Below are 23,052 nucleotides of genomic sequence, written 5' to 3'. Positions count from 1 at the left end.
TCAAAAAACATATGACTGCTCTGTATTCAATATAAAAACAGACAGGAAAAACAGAGCCATCTGCTGTTGATAATTAGAACACTACACATTCATTTGCAAATAATTCCTGCATTTCATCAAATGCTGATGTCGATAAAAGACAGAAAATTGATTTGCACACAATTTTCTAAATATTTGCCTACTCAATATTAAAGCGGACGTCAAGTCAAAAAGTTTCTGGATTTGACGTTGAAGTGCCTTCGGGCACGAATTGCAAACATCACAGCTCACCTGCTTTCTGGGTTTGGTCATGTGACGATCGATCGCACTGTGTGTTGGATTTACAAAACAGTGCCATCTACTGAAGCTGATGGGGCACTGCCTCAATTTGCACTCTGATCATTCTTTTTTTAGGACAAACTTTGTCAATGTTTTTGGAGGAAAGTTTGGGCGATCTTATTGTGTTCCAATTGCACAATAACGTCCAAAAAAAGCAAACGTGTCTGTTAACTCCTTCACTGCCAACCCAGTTAATATCTTCGTCTATAACCGTCAATGGCACTAAATGAGTTGTGGAAGTGTGTTCAAAGGACACAGGATCAACATATCGCGAGGTTGCTGCCCGTCACACATGAACGGGCCCGAAGGGGACTGCTGGGACGTAATCTCATCGTTAGCTTTTAAGTGAGACACGCAGTGTAGTGATCCCCGTGGAAAAAAAAAAAAGAAACTACTGAAGAATATCTCCTTTTCCAACTGACATTAACATAAAGATATAGTTGTGTGCGTGTATGTGTGTGTCCTGCAGCCATATCAACACGTATTTATGTTGGCGTCCTTCTATTTGCATATGCAAATACATGTTTTTTTTTTTTTAAAGAATTAATTCAGTCCTTTTATGTCACTTTCCGTGGCGAACAGGCGGCGTGAAGAGTGGCAACAATGAGGCTCGAAGACCACCAAGAAAGATGCGTTTGTGTCACATTAGCGCCAGCATTGACGTCTGAGATTAAGCACAGTTTAATATAGATTTTGTACTCATTGTCACGATTCAACGCAGCCGTGGAAATGCGCTTTGTTTGAGTGGACGGGCTGCCACATGAAATTAGTTTTGCCGTAGACTTTTGTGAAGTCGCTGAAGAAGTGAGTCAACATCCGTTTTGCAAATGACCACTTCTCTGAATATCGAATATAAAAAGCACTTTGAAACATTGATACAATCTTCTTCAAATAGAAAAACCTTGCCAATTGCTGTTGCCGGAACGGATTAATGCCATTTCCATTCATTTCAACAGGGAAAGATGATTTGAGATATGAGAGCGCTCTGCCGTGTTATCTGCTGTTGTTGCAAGTTTATTTCCATACATTCTTCAGCATTGAAGGCTCATTGGAATATAGATTTTGTACACGTCTGCGCAATTCAATGGCCCTAAGTACTCTTTGTTTGGGCTGCCACATGACATTAGCCGCATTGTTTTGTGGAAATTGCCGGGTGCGATGTGCTGTGCCGCCGAGTGAGCGAGCGAGCGAAGTTCCAGCGCTGACACGGTGACCCGGCAGTGCATTAGAAGAAGTGAGGCTGACATGTTTGTGTAGGTTTTGTTTTGCGCCAGGAAGGTACGGTGCTCCAAAACAACGGGGTGTTGCGACACTTCACTCGGCTTGCATCATTTGCAGCAGAATGCAAAAAGCTTTTAGACACACATGTGACCCATTGTAATACCTTTCTAAATGCAATCAAACACTTTCTACAAATACGAAGCAGCACTTTTAAAAACGCGCACCCTTGTTTGACATGTAATTTTGTCCAACCCACTCCTCCATCAGCCGACTTTTTTTTTTTTTTAAACAGCTCAACAAAACAGTAGTTTAGGTTTTGGAAAGAGATTTTATTTTTTGATCGTGCCCGAACTGGGACTGATAGAAATCGACAACTCTGATTGAAGCGACTAAATTAATTCATTTGGCTTTAATTTTGCATGATAAATCTGATATCATTTATTGCGATATTGATTAATTTATTACTTGTGTTTGTTACGATACACGGGATGAGAACCTTGGGGGGGGGGGGGGGGGGGGGGGGGAAATCACATATTAAATCACAATTATTTTATTTTTTAATACAGTTCAGCCCAACCCCAAACATGTGAACAGATGTCCGGAGCAAAAAGGAGAATATTACATTTTGTGTTAAACGTTGCGTTAACACAAGTAGATATAATCCCAATTTGTTGTCATCCGCACAGCGACATTGTCGTTTGATAAGACGCTTTGGATAGCTGTCGCTTTTCCTCTGACGCCGGTTCCTCTTTCTTCTTTTTCCTCTTTTTGCCCTTTTGTGCGTCTCCCCTGGCTGAGTGGCTCCGGAGGACAGTTGGGCATTAGACTTTCAAATGAGCCATTAAACAAGATGCCGATCAACCGCCAGGCCTTTAAGTAACAATCGTATTGCCGCGTGGAGAAAACAAGTGGAAATATATTATGACTCCATATTGTCTTCTCACGTTGGTTCCCTTGAGATTCAAGCATGCAATGAGCGTGGGGGGGTGCCAAGCATGTTTGGGTGGCCTCTTCCATCAGCTGGGTGAAAGGAAAAGAGGGGGGGGGCTTTTTTTTTTTTTTTCCCCCAGGCACAGTCACCCTCCCCCACTTTTCCCCCTCTGCCCTCAGGCTCCACCCAGAAGTGTGGTTGCCTTTTGTCATTGTAATCTGGCCGTGTTTGCTAAACGCTGCCACTGTTTACTCTCCGCCACGGGGGCTTGTATGAACAGGAGTCAGCAGGACGACAGGGGTGACATCACTTTAGCTGGGTGTGCAGGATGTGAGGTGGGAGGGGTGATTTCTCAGGACTCTCTTTTATTAATCGTGAGGAAAGGCGAGCATGGCCTGCAGGGAGGAATTACACCCCAGTCACTTGAATAACGGGGGGCTAGGCGGCAGTCAGTGGTAATCACCCCAAATCATTTCCAGGTTGCCTTTTCTGATAGGCCAGCCTTTTACATTTAAATGACGTGGAAGAAATGAAACAGACTGACAGGTAGAGACATTTAAAAAGAAGGAGAACAGGAGGTGGGGAGTGGGGGGGTTGAAATCAAATTAACGGACAAGGATTTCATATCGTCTATTTTTGTTGTTGCCGTAGCGATAAAGTCGCAGACATTGAAACTGGTCTGTTGAGCCATTGTTATCATCCCTGGCCATCTGCTGCTGAGGAGTGACATTCCCTCTCATTTGCATGATGAGTGATGTATGAGGAGGTTGGGAGGGCATATGCCTTGGTCTTATGACAAAGCCGGGGAAAGTTTTTTTTTCCTCTCGTTAAATATCACGCCAAATGAGCCCAGGCAAACAAACTAGCAAAGGCAATTTTTAAATGCTAGCTTGTCGCGTGGTGTGTTGGGTTTTGTTTAGGAGAGCTATATGGTAAATAAAATAAAAAGGCTTCTCTGAGCGGCTCCAGTTGTGGCTGTTGTGATTGGTTATTGATCTGGGAAATAAATGACGATGTGACTGGTTGTAATGTGCTCACGAACCTCTAGGGGTACACGTTTATTGCTTAAAAAGATGCAATTGAGGAATAAATATTGCAATTGGATTATTTTCATAATTGTTCTGCTCTAGTCTTGAGTGATAGCTTTTCTTTTTTTTTTTTTGCACAAATGTGATATTCAGGTGCACTTTTGCGTGAGCGAGTTGAAAAAGTTTATTTTCGCCTTTAAATGTAGATAAATTAGTAAAAAAATATTACATAAAAATAAGTGAGTCTTTCACAAATCTGATGATAAAACGTGATTAGATTAAATATTCCTTTGTTCCCATATATGAGAAATACAAACAGATATAAATTAGTCAAATTAAATTAGTAAATTAGTAAAAAAAAAATCTGAGTCTTAAGTGAAACCTTTTTTCCGTACAAATCTGCTGCTCGAGAGCGCTCGTGCATCTGCCTCCTTGTGCGCCTGTGTGTGTGTTTAGTGTGTGAATGTGTGTGGCTGTGGGAGTCGAACGAGGAGGAGGAGGATTGGGGGGGGGGGCTCCGAGGCGGGGGGAAAGCTGGGTCGGAGGGGGGGGGGGGGTGGCTGTTGATGTGCAAATGTGCATCATGTTGAAGGGCTGTGAATGGGGAGGTGTGACGTAAAAAGAGACCCGAGCGCAGGTGCTTATCTCGAGGCTGTCAAAGGCGCAGTATGTCATATTCCCGGGGACTACCTTTCAAAGCCACAGCACCAGCGCCAGCCGCCACCACCAACACCATCCACACCACCGGCACCAGCATCACTGCGAGGAAATCAAACTTTTGGGGATCGCAGCGCTTAGGTTGGTTTCAAAATTCTTCTCGCGTCCCTTACCTTGTAGTTTTGCCGAGAACGTTGGGCGTCGCAACGCTGAAGCCTTTTCAGATCGCCAAACTTGTTGAGATTGTGTGTGCGATTGTTTGCCATGTTGTCACCAAAGTGGCGTTTTGGAGGTTTTTTTTTTTTTTTTGCTGGAAAGACAGCGCAGGTTTTAGACAGTTTGAGGGGAGATTAAACAGCTCAAAGTGTTTTGTGACCCATATTTTTTTGGGGGGGGGGATAGTCCGGATAGCATGAGATGGTGTAGATTAAAATTCGCCGATTTGTTACTGAGTAAGCTTGTCTTAGAGGAACACATGTCGGTATTGTGCGCGCAGACAAAAGCATTGTCGCGGCTCGCCTGTGGCTTTGACAGTGACAGCTGTACATACAAGACCGCTGAGCCCCGCTGCCGCACTTCAACATTGACTCTGTATTCTATTTCAACTACGCCATTTTCTCTCTCTTTTTTTTTTTGGATCGCATCATCCCCGTCCAAGACTTGCAAACTTATGTTTTCATGTCTCCTCCACAATTCATCAGGATCATAGCCTTCTAGTCGGAACTTGTGGTGAAAGTTTGCCAAAAGTAACACTATGGCGTCGCACGTGGGCGTACTTCGAAAGCCAGCAAAGCACTTGAGAGTCTCTGGAGCAACTATTGGTTTAGCAGGACGGATCCCGTTTGAAAAAAGTTCATCATTTACCAGATAAGAGACGTGAGGCGCATTCAGGACGCCAGATATCCGCATGGGTGATTACAAAATGTGATGCCAGGTATTTATTTTGAAAGGAAACAGTACTTTACGATATTTTAATCAGGGATAAATTCATTCTAAAGTCCCACAACAATGTAGTATTTTTTTCAATTTTATAAAGTAAGAACGTTTTAATGTGTAGCTTGATTTCTGTGACACAGAACTCTATAAATCCCAATTGGATTTTCATTGATGAATTACTGCATAGAGATGTATTACTTTTGGGTTGCGGAATACAAATACAAAAAAAAAGAACTGAACAAAAGTACATCGGGCGAGTAGACATGGTGTTCCTCAATGTTGACGTGGTTACAGGAAAGGTTCCTACTCTTTTATAAAAATGTGTTTACGTGTGTGTGTGTAGTAGTAGTCGTAGTAATAAAAGAGTGATAAGAGGCATTATTCCTCCCTGGACCCCTTCCCATCCCCCCGCCTGCTCTTTAAAGTGCAGGCGGGTCGGTTGCTAACCAACGCATCCATGTGACCTGCGCTCGCCTGCAGGAGCTGTCCATGGTACCCTGCTGCCATCCAGTAAAATAACAAGGCCGCGAATAAACCCAATCCGACACTTTTACGGCCTCCTAAAAATATCGCCGTGAAGATTTTTCCCCTTTTATTGGACTCTATGCAAACCTAATGAAATGATCAAAGGACATTGTGTTTTGTTACCTGTCCCAACAAAGCGTTGTCAAGCAGCCATCGCCACCGTGCTCCCACTCCAACTTCACTCAGTTAATCCAGGAAAATGAATTATGTGGATTTAATTCAACGAGGTCTCAGAAATGATCCATCTGCTGTTGAGCAGCTGGCCAAAGGATAAATGTAATTAATGACTTAACTTTTGATCAGTATTCCACAGAAAGAGTTGTTTGCATGGTGGCACCCGTGGGGGAGGGGGAGGGGAGAGATGAGCAAACAAAACAAGCCGATAGTGTTATCCTAGTGTATTTCTTTTCTTTAATTAATGTCAGGACCAGGTTTTTAGGCCTGTGCTATTTTCTGTGATATCGTCTTTACTGCTGTATATTACTGACGTATCTGGAATTTCATTGTCGAGACAGTGGGCAGCAGTGCAATAATGTGTTGTTAATTAATTCAAATAAATTTGAAGGTAACATCTCATTCATATATATATATGATTATGCAAAATTACTTGCAAGAAAATTTACTTTTTGAGTGACATGGCGTATACAAAATAACGGGAAAAAAATTATCCTCCCACACTATTCTGTGTATACCATGAGGCAAAATGACATGCAAGGAAATGAGCTTTTTGAGTGACATGGCAAAAAAAAAAAAATGAAATCCATATTTGCCATTGCTGCACGGCCTTACTTTTTTTCTGGGCCTAAATATACATCCCAATGTACCTTGACGGTGGCGTACCTCATTGGCTGCGCTCCGGCTCACTTGGCCTAACTATAAAGCATCTGCTTATACCCTTGTGGGCTGGGAAGAATTAGGATTTATGAATTTATTTCCTCTGTTGTATTGTTTAAACAGCTTTGGTTTAGTTTTGATCCCTTCCTCTCGCCTTTGAGGCCGTTCCACGGTGTCAGCTGTTGACTGATAGTAAGAGAACTGCCTCACAGTGTGAATGAAAGAAAACTAGCGGTTGGTAAACACTGATAAGGGATAAATAGAAAGCGGTCAGGCAGAGATAGTTCTGTGGGAGCCCAGATTGTGTGCGGTCTGTTAAAATGAGATTCGGAGCCTGTCCTTTTTATTCCCCCCTCCCCCTCCTCGCCCCTTTCCCCGGTGCACCGTTTGTCTGGAAAATCTCCAGTGACCAGGCTCGCCAATCCCAGGCTGCGCCATTCTCTTCTTCTATTTGTTTTCGCTCCCAACAAGGGTCAAGTTGGCCAATAGACACGTCTCCGATGTTTATGGACAGCTGTCATGACTTCAAGTGCTTACACTTGTTCCATTTTTTTTTTTTTAAATGTAAGCGTTTTCAGGCAGAACGATCTGAGATGACTTATAAAGTCATGTGACCACCGGGCATGAGTAGGCTATATGGACTAAATACAATATTATGTCATACATTGTGCCATATTTTTTTTTTCATGTCTTGTATGACTTATTTCCTCACAACCAAGTGGGTTTAAAGAAGCAAAATGTAAGACTTTTTTTTTTATTAAATCCAATTCATACCTCGCTTTTGTTAAATGTGACCACTGCAACTGACCATAAAATGTTACCTTTAAAAGTTAGTTCAGTAATAATATTTTGCATATGCTGTACGTTTTTTTTAAAGGAAACAAAATTCAAGACTTTTTTAAAAATAAATAAATAAAAATGAACACCTCTCCTTTACCAAACATTGACCACAAGAAGTCGACTCGATATTTTAGCATACAATTTCAAAAACGTTTATTCAAGCAATTTGACCTTATACTGTATATTTTTTTTTTTACAGCATGCATGTTTGAGGATGCCGCATTTAAAACATTTGGGATCAATCTGAGACTTCGTCCTGACCGCAAACCATAAGCCGGCTCAATGTCATATCACAATAACTTGTGATAACATTTGTCGGACATATCGAATTGCGGCCATCATTTTCTAAACTCAAAAGTGAAGTGAAGCACAAATACAATATTCTCCCTCACTCGCTCTCTCTCTTTTTTTTTTTTTTTAATGATTACCAAAAGTTCTGAGCTGAGTCTCTGCCCATCCAATCTCTTATCGTTCGCAAGTGCTCTGTTAATGACACACCCCAAAGTAATTGTTCTTTTCAGGAACAGTCTGTTGTCATTTTGGGCTGAAATTGTGGCTGTGTGATCAAAAGGACCTTTTCCTTGAGGAGCACCATGTGGTGTATTTACACAGAACATAATTCAGCCCATTGTAGCACAGCGGCTAATGAGATTGGTTGTTAAGTGAATGACACAAAGGCTAAAAAAAAAAGCTTGGCGTTTCGGGTGACACGCTCGCCGACACACACGCAGGCGGGATGCACACGCTCGCCTAGCAGTGTGGTGGACCAGTCCACCTCCTTGCTCTCTCCTCGTGCTACGTCTCCTCAACCGATGCAAAAAAAAGAAGGGTAAGTTGAGCTTGGAGATGTTGGCGCTCCCGGGCACTGAAGTCGATTGGTGGGAGGGTCCGTTTGAGAGATGCTCAGAATAGAAACGTTGCTTTCACTTGAAGGGGATTTGATGGAAGTCTTTAGTGGAACTGTGCTTTGCTTATTTCTAGCAAATTTGTTTGTCAATTGAATTGCTGCATGCTGCTGCTGGTTGTTGTTGCCTTGAATTTGAGTTGAACTTTTGAGTTTAGTAGCGGATCACGCTGCAAGTAGAGCTTATGTCAAGCAGGATTGTAATCATTTTGGTCTTTATAGGTGTATGGATTTGTTTTTTTGTTTTGTTTTTTAAATCAGTTTTCTTATATTTGTCCCCTTAGAAGCTCATTTTTATTTGATTTGGTTACCAAATATACCATTTTAATATTACTTTTAGTTGATTCATTATCAAAAGAGCCTTGATGCTAAGTGTACAGGACTGGTATCGATACCGAAGCGTTTTAGTAAGGAAGATGGTGATGTCATCAAATTGTTAAATCATGACCTTTTCCCTCTTTGGATTATTCATTCATTTAAACCAAGATAGATTTTGGCCAAACTTTAACTGGATTAAATAGAAAATAGATCGTTATATTTTTTTCCATATACTCAACATTATTGTAATAGTTGGGTTATTTTTCTCCATAACCATAGTGTGTAAAGTTTTCCCTCGGAAACAATCTAAAATTGCACGTCTTTTCTGGATTCTCCAATTAAACCAATTAAAAATCACCTCCTTCATTGGATTTATGGATTTTGGTAATTGATAGTACTACAAATCACAAAACGGCGATCAGTCCAGTCCCGCCTCTCAAAGTCACAGATTCCACGAAAACGGATTCAAGACCTGGCCTATATCCGACAAATCAAAAGTATCCATCTCCTCACACCGGCGCCGATAGTATCGGCGCTCGAATCGATCCAGCGGCCACTGCCATGTAGTTGCTTTTTGGCGCCAGCGACGGCTGCATTAGCTTATCACCACCGGGAAGTGGGTTCAAGTCCATTGTGTATCGTAAAGCCTGGACTTAAGTCAAATTTACATTTTGTTCAAGATTACTCCTTTTATTGATGCCCATAATCATATTCATGGACCATCTGCTGATTTTGGCAAGCACGGATCAAACTCGCCCAAAAAGCGTCCCCGCTAACCTTTTAAGTAGAAAATAGTCTGGCTTAACCGTGCAGGCCCACAAGTGTGTACGTGAGAGAGATGGTTTGGATATTGGCTGCTCTTGCCATATTTGTTTTTATCGTGATCTTCTTATCAAGATCTCCTATGCTCGGTGTTTCTTGGCGACCGACAGCGAAAAAATGTCGGAGGAAAGAATCAGTTCGTAGCCGTCGCCGAGGTGACGTTGCCATGTCATCAAGACTCCAAAACCGCCGGGTGCCATGAGTGAAGTTGAACTTTTTTTTTTTTGTCCTTTCTTTTATTTTCCAACATTTGAGCTACATCTCGACATGCATGCCACACACAAAATAGCAAATTCACCATTGGGCATCCTTTGCCGCGTGAAATACTTATGTTCGACTCATTCCAAACAAAGCTTACGCAGATTGCAAATTCATATGCCAGAGGTAAATCCGAGTTAACACGGATTTATACTGGCATGAGTTAAAGGACTAGAGTTTGTAATCCAGGTGGCCAAGGGATTTTAGCGTAGTGGCAAAATTCACTTCAACCCCCCCCTAAATGTTCTGAGCCACTCGGCTCAATGAGCAGACGGATCGTTCCCAATTGATGACAGAACAACAATGTCACTGGTGGACACTGTCTGCGACATTCATTGCACTTGGATGGATGCATGCATGCCAATGTGCTTGGAACTTATATATTTACTACGTTGAATAGAAAAAAAATGACCCTGTCGTCAAGGCCTTGGTTTGGAGAACACTCTCATACTTGCATCGGAAATACGTAGAAATAATGTGTTTCTTGTTTTTCCTGCAATGTTAGGACCAACGTGTTTTATGTCAAGTGTCGGACCGAAAAAAAAAAAACCAAAGACATAAATAAACCGGTGGGTTGTATTAAACTTTGACGTGCTCGATGTGCTATATAACTTTTAACTGCGTCATAGTCAAATCCTAAAGTGTGTGTGTGTTTCCCGTTTCTCCTCTAACAAGGGGTCCACCTAATTTTTATGTACTTTTGCAGACATAAAGCAAAAGGCCTAAAGTGCTATTTGAGGATTAAGTGTGTTTATAAAGTGGGTCAATGGTTCCAATCTTAATCGAGTAAAAGGTCAGTGGGCGGGGCTCTGATTGGGGGTATTGTCAGTTTTCAGGGCGTAAACATACATCAACTGTAGTGCTGTGAGAGAGGGAGAGAGAGCAAAAACGAGAGTGAGAGAGGGAGAGTTTAATGACAGGAACAGCTGACTCATTTAGAGAGCGCAGTGAAAGGTAATTAACCCTGGGAAAACTACAGCTGCCATGCGAGCTGTTCACTTCAGTGCAATCTGATTAGAAATCACTGACTCCTCTCGTAGGCAGCGTGTCCAACGTCAACTTTTCTTCTTTTTGCACGGGAGACCTGCCTTTTGTGTGGGGGGAAGGATTAAGCGGAACGGCTCCCAATTGGGGACCACCTGGTGGCATTCATGCTTAAAAAAAAAAAAAAAAGAAGCTTTCTTGGGCAGGATTACTCAGCTCATTGTTACACCGGAGGCCTGGAACTTCTTTTTCCCCGAGCACCTGTCCCCAAATTAGGCGAAGCATGTTCACAACACCATTCAAAGATTGCAGCTAGCCTGAGAGCGCCTTGGCAGAAGGTGCCACTATCCACTCTGCTATTGATGCACTGAGAAGAAACTAATTTTATTAATTGGATTGAAATGAGCAAATAAAATAGCAGATCTTCATATGACAGGAGAACTAAAAGCAGCGTAAATGTGGTCAACACATCGTCTCTCTGATGTCAGAAGAAAGGTTCTGGACTCGGCGCCGCCCGTGTGGTCCGGCTCCAGATGAACTCAATTTAGAGGGACTGACTTTGGAACGCCATGACAAGATTGCCCAAAATCACCACGGCAAAGGTGTCACCATCTGACTCTTTCATTGGGCCGCTTGCTAACTGGCTCCAATAACAAGTTTCCCCTGTAGTTATGCCATCGTAACAATTCATTGAAGTCAGCCGGCCTCCTGATTGTCTGCTAAGAATTCTGGGAGCGCCGGCCTCTTATTGAAGGTGGTCTGTCTCGGAGTGGGGATAAGATAGCAAAAAAAACATATGAAAGTCCTCTTTGGCAGAAAGCACAAACACTTGGGTGAGAGCTAAGAGGCTACTCTGTTGGACCAGTCTGCTGATTTACGCAAATTAGACTGAAACAAAAATGACAGCTAATCCTTCAAGTCAAAGATTCGAAAGATCAATTGGTTGGTTGTGGTCCAAAACAGTTTTTTTTTATTTAAAAAAAAATGATTGTAAAATATTGTGATATAATATTCAGTTAAGGGTTTCGTAACAAGACGCATCGTTGAGATAGATGTGAATGAGGACAAACTGAGTAGATCTCTCGCTCCAAAAAAAAAAAAAAACACACAACTTGTTTATACCCTGTGAACAGAAGTTGATTTAAATCTCGCTGCCGAGCTTCATTTGCTCTCCACCGAACCATTTGCATGTCAATGAAAAATGGCAAAAGCAATCACTTGTTCATTCAATCCAATTTGGCCGCCGGTTAGAAAAAAAAAAAAAGTGCGTGAGATCACTTTGCAGCCCGCTGACCTTTTTTGCTGCCGTCACACAAACTTTAGATTTGGCTTTCATATATCATCATATCGTGCAGAAAGTGTTAAATATAGAAAGCCGTGTTGTTTTAGAGTTACGGAACAAAACATAGCCCATCAATGCGTCAATGTAATTACTACCGATGCAACGGCTTGAGAATTGTAATGAATCGCATTAAATGTCATCATTTTAGATTAGAAAACGATTTCCTTTAATGTCTAATTGATATCAAAGACCATCTGTCTTTGAAATCGTATACGGCGCTTAACAAATATATGCGACCATCTGTCATTACTTGAGAACCAGCGCAGAAGCGCTTCAATGTAGACTCTTTCGATTTTAGCGTCTTCTTGAACGACTGAATTCACCTTTTTGTAAATCGCTAAAATATATTTGCTGGGGGAAAAAAAAGTACAACTATAATTTGACATCATGTGTCGTGCTTTACTATTTTCTTTAGCGTGTATATTAATACATGGCTAACAATAATGAGTCGCACCACAGCATAATTGATCCAGATATTTATTTAGACACATCCAACAATCAGTTGAATAAAAGGAGGCCAAATTATAATTCAATTTGCGTGTACCCGATTTATGTACCCGATTGTTCCGATTGTCAGCACTGTTTTCCGTGCAGGTCAGTTAGGAAAATCACCGTCAGCACTGGGCAAACACTAAGCAAAATATTTCATTGACTTTGTCGAGAGGGTAAAAAAAATGCTGGAATCGGATGTATGAATCGTCCAAAAAGACGATAATGCTACATATCCAAATTGAAACTCCTGCGACGTTGGGGGGGCCAAATGAGATCAAGGCCACCCGTGTCGCCAAACATTCATTACAAGGAAATATGAAAGTAAAAGCAACTATCTCTCTCCCTTTATTACACATAAACAGAAACACTTAGCATGTAAAATTAATGTGAAAATTATTCCCGGGGTAAACTATAAACACACACAAGTTACCCTCTACACATTTGCGCCCTTCTTCTTTTTTCCCCTCCCTCTGCTCCTTCCTCCCCTAGATCAGAGTGTAATTGCCAGTAATCAGGTCTGTTTGCCGCTGATAAAACCACTCTGAATGCGAGGAAGCCTCTTTGTGTGATGACTCAATTATGCCAGAAGTGGCTCATCAAACCTGGCCCATCAGCTGCTTTAATAAATAAGGAGGAAAACTTGCTGCGGGCGCATTATAATTCCATTCATTCCATAATTAAATCCATTCCCCCCGTTTTTTAACCCCTCACGCTCGCTACGTTTCTCCAAGGGGAAACAAAAACAAGTAGGGGGGGGGGGGGGTTGAGGGGCCGTATAGCAGACAGTGACCTTGCACAGAGCACCCATCCGCCGCCTGCCTATAATTCACCATGATACCGCTGAAGAGAGGTTAAGAGAAGGAGGCTCCTGAGCACTGTTTCCACACGGCAATTGTATTAAAATCTCATCACGGACAGTCGCCGCGCTGACATTTGGAAATCTTACTCTCGTCTAATCGCATTTGAATGCAAACAACCAATGGCGCTGTCGCTGCTCTCTTTGCCTGAAAGAAAAAAAACAAAACATTTCAGAGTCGCGGCTGTACTCCATCACAATAGCGAGCGCGTTAATTACGCCGCGAGAGCTCGGATACGCGGGCCGCCGAACTCAAGGTCAACGGTGGATATCGGCGCCAGCTGCACACTCCAGTGATAATAATAGTAATAATAATAATGATAATAATAGGAAACAGCGGCATCAAACAGCACAATCGCCGCTCGTTGCTGTTTCACTTTTTCTCCCAGCATCTCCGATGTGGCGATAATGGTGCGAGGTCATGGTTATTCATGACCGCTGGACTCCCCGCCCACCCCGACCCACCTCCCCAGGCGCGGCCCGGTCGCCCCTCTGTGCTGGGAATGCTAGCAGATGGGGTTAAGGCAGGGGAGGGGGTGGGGGTCCCACAAGGACAGCGAGGAGCCAGATTAACACGGAGAAGATCGGTCGGCGAGACCCCCTCGCCGAGGGAGGGGCCCCCAAAGTGTCCTCGGAGGAGCGTCATTTGTCTCCATACGGGGGGGGGGGGGGGAGGCAGGGAGGGGTGCGCAAATATGATTCAGCAGATGATGAACCAACTCAAATAGTCATGAGTCTTTTTTCATATGCTAATGAAGCCACTGCAAATAATACCCCTCCCTCCCTCCTTCCCTGCATCCCTCCCTTTTTTCCCCTCTAAATTTTTCCCCTCTGTGCACTATAATTAAGATGTTTTTCCCCCCCGCCTCCACCCAAAGCTAACATAAATAAATAATTCCATAATAAGATCTGTGAAGTGAGCAGGACCAAATATACGCATTGTGCTCCCCGCATGTTTTCCCTCTTGGATGTTTTGTATTAATTAGAAGCGAGCAATTTGATCCCCTCTCGAGTAATCAATTTGCATCGTGTTCCTGTACACGTGCACGCCATTGACTCCTCCGCCCACCTTACTGTACACAACCAAAGTATAGATTCAAATCTAAAAATAAGAAGAATAACGTTATATAGTTGCACAGTTGGACTTTTATGTTTATGATGTTGACATGATTGCCGTGCAGGGAATGAAGCACACGCTGAGCTCCTGAGAGACGAGACGAGGGTCGTCGATAAGGCCGGACAGTGTGAAGCTGGCATCTTTGCAAACTCAGCGTCCGCCAAACAACAATCAAAGGTAAAAGAAGATACAAATGAGAAATGCTTTGTAGATTTTCTCAACGGTTGATTTTATTGAGACTTTATTGAGTCACGTTGTTGTGTTGTCTTAATTTGACATTTGTTTTTCAACATCTTGAGGTGTATTATTATTTTGTGTATGTCTTCATTTATAGTTTGTTCCAAAGCTGATTTGGAGGACAAAATTATTTTCATAAAACACACAGAAATGTCAACTTGTCATTTAACATTGTCACCATTATATTTGATATCAAACAAACAAGAAATAATTTGATCAGAATATTCCCAACTCTTGGCAAATTTAGTCATCTAATATGGTGGCCATTTTAAACGTGAAAAGAGATGCTACCAAAAAAAAAATCAACAGATTCTTGTAATTCATTCAGAAGAGCCTGTTATATATGTTTTATGTTACCATTTATATGGAGCATGTGTGATCGTTTCGATAATGTGATATTTATATCGTGTGCAATACTTTGAAAAAGTGTTTACAGATACATTTGTAAGATACAAATCATTTTTTTATTATCTAATGACAATTTAAAAATGTATTTCATGGCTGAAAATATGCATTGAAATTTAAAAAAAAAAAAATATATATATATATATATATCAATTTTAGCCTGACCAAAAAATCCCATAATACACACGAGTCATATCCATGAACACTTTTGTAAAAAAAAAAAAAGTATATACTAAAATACACAACAAATCAAACAAAATTTAGCTACACCGGCAACATCATCTTTGTCGTCGACGGACGCCTACATTCGAAGCCATTTTCACTTCATGACCAAATTTGTGTGTGCGCATGTGAAGTAAATATGCGCGTGTGTGAGTGCAAAAATTGTTCCAAACTAACGAGGTACATTCTCTTTTTTTTTTTTTCACAGCAGCTAATGTATAGTGTTTGGGAGTTGTTTGTCTCAATAGGCGGCAGTAATCAAAAGTAATGAAGCTATTACGAGCAGGACCTCCGAGGGCCCGGCGTGGCATTAAGAGTGCACCACATAAAAAGGTTTATTAAAGGAAATTAAGGTCCATCACTGCCACACCTGCTCCCCTATTATAAATGTATGACAGGTCAGTGCCTTCAATCACAACAGCAAACGAGAGAGAGGAGTCATGTTTGCCATTACCAGGGAAAAAAAAGTAACAGCGCATCCTGTGACTCACACATTTCGCTGGCTGGTGACCACTATACGCCGCCATCAGCCCGCAATAATTATCTTTAATAGCTTTTATTTGGGAGCCACCAGCAACATGGATGGGTTTTTGACACTATTTTGGTCCAAACGCACACGCACGGCCCAAGTGGAGGCGCTGTCTGGATTTTGTCATTATTTTGGGTAATCCAATTTTCGCCACCTTTCATCAACTTTTCCTTTTTTTTTGGGGGGAGTTGAAAATGTTGAGAGAAAGTGCATCTGTGGTTGTGTTGTTTGAAAATTTGCACCACGGTATTAAAGTGGAATGAAGTTGTACGTTTTAGAGACAAGAGTTCAAGTTGGAGCAAAAAAGTCGGGTATACGTATCAAGAGAAAGGCAGCAATGAAATTCACTTATTTTTATCTTGAAAAAAGTTACTTTATTTCCTTAAACGCATCAGTCCAAAAACTAAATTACTTTTTACCCAGCGAATTATAATTTTTCTAAAAAATATTATTATAAATGTTTATATTTTTATATTTATTTTTACTTGGATGTGTCGACTTTTTTTTTTAATATATTCACTGTTCACGCGATTGTATCATGACTCTTACTAAGAGCGTCAGTCGCGGTCTGAATCATTTTTGGACTTTTTATTTTCCAGATGGATTCTGAAGGCGAGGAGCAGATCGTAAAAACATGCGGCACAGGTGAGCTGCACACACACATTGCACTTGTCACAATAATTTGGGGCTATAGGTTCAACAGTCCAACTTTACTAAGAGTGGATTTTCTGTGCCATCTTGTTGGCCTAAAGTGCAGCGCTGCCGCTGCCTCTTGATTACTCAGGCGGGAATAACGTCAGTCAATTGGAAGCGCAACTCGAATTAGTTAAGGAATGTGCATGTGTTGTATGTGAGACGCGTGATTGAAAACCTCGAAACTGGAAATGTCATGATGCAAGTGCTCAGGGCCATTGTGGAGGCTGACTGTAATGTAAGTTGGTGAAACGCGTGAAAGGGAAATTATTTGTATTATTATTCTTATTCTCGTTGATGCTTGAAATCGATTGAACAATTTGAGTTGGTGTTTGTCGGCGCTGTCAGAAGAGAGAAGACACGTGGGACTGAATGAAAAGCTTCTAATGTCCGCATCTTTCTTCCCATGCTGCCCCCAAGACAGCTTTTAAGCTTTTATTTTGAAGTAAGCACGCTGGCATGCCGGCTAGCTTGACTTATGATTATGCGATTGAAATCATTCCAATTCAATTTTTTTTTCCTTCCAGATCTGACCAATGAAGATTTTATCGTTGAGACGAACAGGTAATGTTTTGACACCCTGTGCCAGCCTTGACAATCAATATTAACGGCTGGTTGCGTGCAGCCCGTACGGGTCATCGGTTCGTAAGCGGAGCGCCCAGGACGGGGTTCAGGGCGCGCCCGTCAACAAGAGGAAGTCCCTGCTGATGAAGCCGCGCCACTACAGCCCCAGCGAGGCCTGCGCCGACGAGAGCGAGGACAGGGCGCCGCAGCGGGACAAAGAAGCGGCGAGGAGCGCCGACACTCCAGCAGGTAAACAGATGTCCTGTTGTTTTGTCTGTTTTGATGAACAGTCCACGCTGAATTTTAAAATCCCATCTGTTGCATTCATATTTGCCTCCCCTCCCCTGCCCTCCCCTCGCGCCAGCCGAGCCAGCCAACCAGCAGCGGCATCAACAGCAGCCGCCGCGCCGCGCTCATTGTGCACAGCACACTGGCCACATTAGTTGCGTCTCGCCGAATAAATAAAAGTTTTTTGACAGCCGATCGGCCGCCATGCTTCCGACTTGGCGCCGCCCTCTTCGCTCGGGGCCAGCTCGTTTCCCCGACCCCCTCGTCTGTCCTTGAATGGGCCGGTCCAAAGCCATTGAATCCATAGAATGAGACGGTGAATGAGCGCCCGCGCCAGTTCACTCGGATTCAAATGAGAATCCCTCCGTCCTTTTTTCAATTCAATTCCAGTTCAAGTGGCGGAAAACAAATTAGCCATCGCAGGACTGGCAGGAAAAACTCTTCACCAGCAACACTTTGTATGTTTTGATTTTGTCTTTTATCAGAATGTTCTTTTTTTTTTCTAATTTCCGCGTCCTCTTAATGACTTGAATTTTGTCCATTTTGGTGAACACGTGCATACTGGCCCACTATAATCTGCACTGATTTGGTATATTTTTAACGACGTAACCAAGCAACAAACATAATTGTCCCTTTTCAAAAGCTTTTGTTAAGCCCTCCAACACAGTCTAATACATAATTAGGCATAATGTCGACGACTCATTAGAGTACACATGCGCGCGCGTGTGCCGTTTAAATGGACCGCGAGAGGAGTTGACTGGAAATGGATTTGATTTGTTTCCATGCTGGGGTCACATTACATTAGAATGATTGAAGTGATTTTTCTAGGGGATGAATCGTGTTTTTGTTGTTACATTCTCAGAATTTTTTTTTTTTTTTTTTTAATCACACCCAACCCAACTGTCTAGTATTGAGCGGTTTGATACAGTTTTTTATTGCCGATTTTTCTGCATTTTCTCCATCGCCACGTTGGAAGGCGTCAAAATCGGGCTGTTGTTTTGGTGGAGTCGCGCTGTGTTTGGCTGCGGCCGAGTGCAGGCCTGCTGCAGAGAGCTGCTAATGGCTATTCTGGAGTGACAACTCTTCACCTGTTCCAACACACAAACCATCGCCAGGATCCAAGTTTTTTTTTCTCTCTCTCTCTCTCTGCTTTTTTCATTTTGTGTGTGTGCGTGTGTCCAGCTGGATGCGAAACAAAATGCTGCTCGCCTGCTGCATGAATGTAAATACATGTTACTGGCTTTGTTTTTTTTTAACACAGATTAGTTTGTCTTTACAACATTCAGTACTTATAAAATCATCTTCAGGATATAATTATCTTGAGTAAACCGTTTTCTCAGTCTTTTTAAAAGAATGCATCGGAAAAAAACATCACAATGTAGTAGAGCGCAATTCGTAAAATAAAAAAAGTTGCAATTGAAAAATTAAAAAAACAAACAAACTTAAATTCATTTTGGTCACTTCAGTTGGTAGGCTTAATTTTTTATAACATTTTATTATTTTTTATTATTTTATTTGTATTTATTTTAGCGTAAGCTTAAGCCATCAAACCAAAACGTTAAGCTTAAGCCTTCAGCCATCAAACCAAAGGGTTCAAGTACAATAAATTGTACTATTTTATGACTTGGTGACGCAATAGCGGCCAACCCCGTGCACATTGTCCGCTCAGTTCATTGGCACGGTGGTACCCGGTCGGCGCATGTTAAAGTCTGCCAAAGAGGGTTACCGTCATCCTCTCAAAGGCACGCAAAACAACCACTTATCAACACCGGCCGTGTCTCCCAAGCGGTGCTCAGTGATTAACAATGGAAGGCTATCAGCTGGATTGATTCCTTCAAATCTCTCTTGATCCTCTCAAACGCTTCAAACTTATGCTCTGTTAAGGCTCTTTGGGCTTTTTTTTTTTAACTTTCTATCCTCTTAAGTGGCCAGACAGAACGAGAGCAAGGCAAAAAGTAGGATTCGATGGATGAATCAGATCACAGGAATCATGGACGGATGATGACGATGATAATGAGGGTTGAAGATGATGATGAGAGACACAGGAATTAGGAAACTTGTTAAATGGGTCAAAATGTAAAATTAATCCAGACCAAAAAAAAAAAAGCTTTTAAAATCCGTCAAATAAAATATGGGTCTCTAATAAGTAGACAAAACAAATCCGCTGATGGCCATTTTATATATTGACCGTTTGTGGTTCGGGTGAGACTTGAACTCATGAAGTTTAAAAAAAAAATAAAAGGAGTATAACATGTATCAGTAAAGTCAACATTAAAGTCAAGTAAAAAGTCAAGCTGAAACAAAAACAATAATCCGATTCCATTTTTGTTTTCAGGAATCTTCACTTTCTTTCTTTTCATCCCCAGAAACCGGATTTTAGGTTTTGACATCGCTGTTTGAGCAGATGACAACATGTTGCTGCTTGGCATCAACTTAAAAACACACATAACTAATTATTATTATAAAAAAAACAACAAATGTTCTGTAAATCCCCCATAATCTTCAATCTTCAGACAAAAAGAGGACGTAAGCAAAAACAAATTTAGTTCCTCAATTTGGCCTTTCATGTTCAGCCCTCGAGGAAAAAATATTTCAAACGTAAATCTAAAATATCCTTAGTGGTGAGTAATTACTTGAGAATCCCACAACCTTACGCTATTACATGTGTTCTTTGCAATAACATGTTTTTCTCACTGTATTATTTGTAGGAAAGTGACTCAAGTTCTAAAACCTTAAAAGGATTTTGGAAGATTACATCCAAATTATTATCCCACGGTTGAGCGTGTTTGTTCCCTCATGACGCGGTTGTCTTAAGTGTGGCATAGCGAAAAATATTTTGTGTATATATATATTAAATATAAACAACATGACTTATATAGTGAAAGTTTGTTCGTTATTTCAGATGGAAACTTGAGTCCAATCAATGGCGTGCCTGACAGAAATGGCCGCTCCAACGATTCGCTGTGCTGGTCGGAGGTGACGCCCGAGGGCTCGCCGCAGTACAAGGGCACCACGGCAGAAATGTACGACGATGACGACGAAGACGCACAGGACGACCAAAGTCAGGACCGGCTAAGCGGGTCGTCGTCCCCGCGTAGCCCGAGGGAACTCCGCTGGGCCTTCTCTGCCAAAACAAACGGGTTGAGTCCCTCCAGAAGCTGCGACGACCCTTCACCCCTGAAGGAAGATGCTCACCTGGATCTGAGTAGAGGCCTTTTCCAGAGATACAGGGCGGAGGAGGTAGAGGAGGAGGGGGACAGTGACTCGGAGGTAGAGAGGCCTCCCAGGTTGGAGGGCTGGGCGCTGGACCACCTCCACCAGCGAGGCCTGGAAGTGAGCCGCAGCAGAGTCAATTTCAGTCTGTTGGAGCAGGCCATCGCCCTGCAGACAGAGCAGAGGCAAGTCCTGCATCACGCATACCGCGAGATGGATCGCTTCCTCATGGAGCAGATGACCAGTGAGCGGCGACATCATCGCATGATGGAAATGGACAACAGGCTCAGCTACCATTCAGGCAAAGGTAAAACTGATGTTCCTATTTCTGTGCAAATCTCAGCTCTGTCTGTCAAACCCACCAAAATCACAATCAACCACTTGCGCCACAACTTAGACCTGCTTTTAGCTGGTCTAAAGTCAGGTCTGATTTCTGTCACCAATTTGACAGGTGCGACAGTACTCTTGACTATTTGATTTTACTTTGATTTGTTGCCAGAAATCGCTCAATGTTTTATATTTTTATATCGAAAAGCAGGTTGTCCAGCCCCACAGAAAAGAAATGGTCATCCATTGTGTGCTCATAAAGCAGCAAAGAGAATTATAAAAAGAAATGGAGAGGAAGCCGAGCTTGAAATCCTCTTAAATATTTTGGCAACTAGTCAAGTAATACATAAAACAGACTTATGATAATAATACAACTGAATAGCGACTACTCCCAATATTGGATTTTGATAGGAATCAAGTGGATATTTAACCATGACCATAAGTCTTAAATCCTGCTAAAGTACCTCTCATGTTTCCCCGGGATTCTTCAAATGACCGTGGCTAAATGTGTAATCCTCCATGTAATCTTTCCATGGTCGGGCATTAAGAAGTGTGTTCAACTACAGCCTTAACTAAAATGACAGCTTAATAGATGCTTTTTATATATATATATATATATATAAAAAAAGAAAAAGTGTCCAGCTTTGCATGATATTTCAATCTCTTGGCTCGCAAATAATACGAGTCCAATACGACCTTACTATAAATTTTTTTATTGTACCTATCGTAAGTTGGTGTAGCAGAATTTCTTTGTATTCGATCAACAAATGTTTCCCCAGACTCTCCGCGGACGGACAAGAGGGACATCAAGTGTCCCACGCCGGGCTGCGACGGCACGGGTCACGTGACCGGACTGTACCCTCATCACAGGAGTTTGTCCGGGTGTCCTCATAAAGTGCGAGTTCCTCCAGAGAGTGAGTATTGCAAACTTCATTAGGTACACTCCTTTTTTTGATTGACACCGCCACAGATGCAGAAGCACACTTTGGGCGTCTTATGAAGGTTTTTTTTTTATTTAGTCCATGTCGTTTTCATTTCATTTATTTATTTTGATTGAGTCCATGTAGTTTTCATTTCATTTTGTTCATTATTTATTCACAAAGTGTTTATTTTATTTGTATAGAGCGAAAAAAATGGAATTAAGTTCAAACGTGTGACTTTAACGAATAACTTTAAGGATTTGTCTGTCTCCTCTGTCATGTGCATTGAAGTCTCTTTACATTTTGTATTTCTCCCCCAACACACACACACACACACTGGCGATTGTTAAGACATTCCGACAAAACTCCACAAACATTGGACATTAAAGCGTCATGTTACAAAAGCAACAGGAAAAGTAATTAACTTTTCTTGCTTTCTCGTGTAGGCAGTGTTTGCAAATCAAAGGCTCTAGCTAGTATGCTATTGAACAAAATAAATAAGGCAAGTCCAGGCAACTAATTGGAGGACGCGGCGGGCGAGAGAAAAGAAGTTTCTAAGGATTGTACGGCAGCCCGAAACGACGCTTTTCTTTTGAAGAATATAATCAGCCGTCGTCTTTTCTTTGCACTAAGCTATTTACGTTGCGGCCACTTTGTCGCTCTCTCTCGTACGCTGCCGAGCGCTTCCATAAATCAACAGTGAATGTTCACTGCTGTTTATATTCATCTTATAAACATTTAGTGTGACGCTTCCAAATTCAACATTGTCGACCCTAGAATTGTTTTATTTCCATTTGGCAATCTTATTTAATTATATCACTGTTTAATTAGTTTTTTAAAAAAAGCACAAAACAGACTTCTAACCGACTAAGGATGATTATGTTGTAAAAATTTACATATTAATCATCATTTTTTTTATTCATTAATTAACTGGAAGAAACTCTCGAAACTCGTTTTTAACTTGCCAAATATGGTTCTTGAGGTTCTTTTCATAATTCTGGAGGGTTTTCCGGGTTCAACTTTATTTGGAGAAGTCATGCTGGTTAGCTTCTAGCAACATCCAGAGCAATCTATTTCATTTACATTAGCTAGATGACCTCAATTGAGATGACGTCATCATTATTCCAATTTTTTTTTTATGCTGTGGGATTGTTCAAAGGTAAAATGGGTGCCTCGGCCCAATCGAGAGCATTCTCATGCACTGAACAATGAGCTCCATGAGATCATCACAATGACCTCACAGTACGGTTTCCGAAAAAGAGATAACGTTG

The 23,052-nt window shown here is 41.8% G+C and overlaps 1 protein-coding gene across 6 annotated transcripts in view; it reads left to right on the top strand.

Moving 5' to 3' along the window:
• Positions 1–23,052, top strand: part of st18 (ST18 C2H2C-type zinc finger transcription factor) — a 39,227-nt gene that overhangs the window by 4,647 nt on the left and 11,528 nt on the right. For 3 of the 6 annotated variants that reach the window (XM_037276206.1, XM_037276205.1, XM_037276203.1), the window contains exons 1-7: positions 4,067–4,296; positions 14,448–14,560; positions 16,376–16,421; positions 16,997–17,033; positions 17,095–17,282; positions 20,224–20,841; positions 21,641–21,775. In XM_037276206.1, the coding sequence (XP_037132101.1) occupies positions 4,167–4,296; positions 14,448–14,560; positions 16,376–16,421; positions 16,997–17,033; positions 17,095–17,282; positions 20,224–20,841; positions 21,641–21,775 (1,267 nt within the window). In that variant the 5' untranslated portion in view covers positions 4,067–4,166. Of the gene's footprint in view, positions 1–4,065; positions 4,297–14,447; positions 14,561–16,375; positions 16,422–16,996; positions 17,034–17,094; positions 17,283–20,223; positions 20,842–21,640; positions 21,776–23,052 lie in introns of those variants that run through there. The other 3 variants (XM_037276209.1, XM_037276204.1, XM_037276207.1) reach the window with 2 other exon arrangements.

Source organism: Syngnathus acus, chromosome 17 (assembly GCF_901709675.1).
Source record: "Syngnathus acus chromosome 17, fSynAcu1.2, whole genome shotgun sequence".
Taxonomy (NCBI): domain Eukaryota; kingdom Metazoa; phylum Chordata; class Actinopteri; order Syngnathiformes; family Syngnathidae; genus Syngnathus; species Syngnathus acus.
The sequence above is the reverse complement of the archived record's forward strand: the minus strand, read 5'-3'. Positions and strand labels throughout refer to the sequence as shown.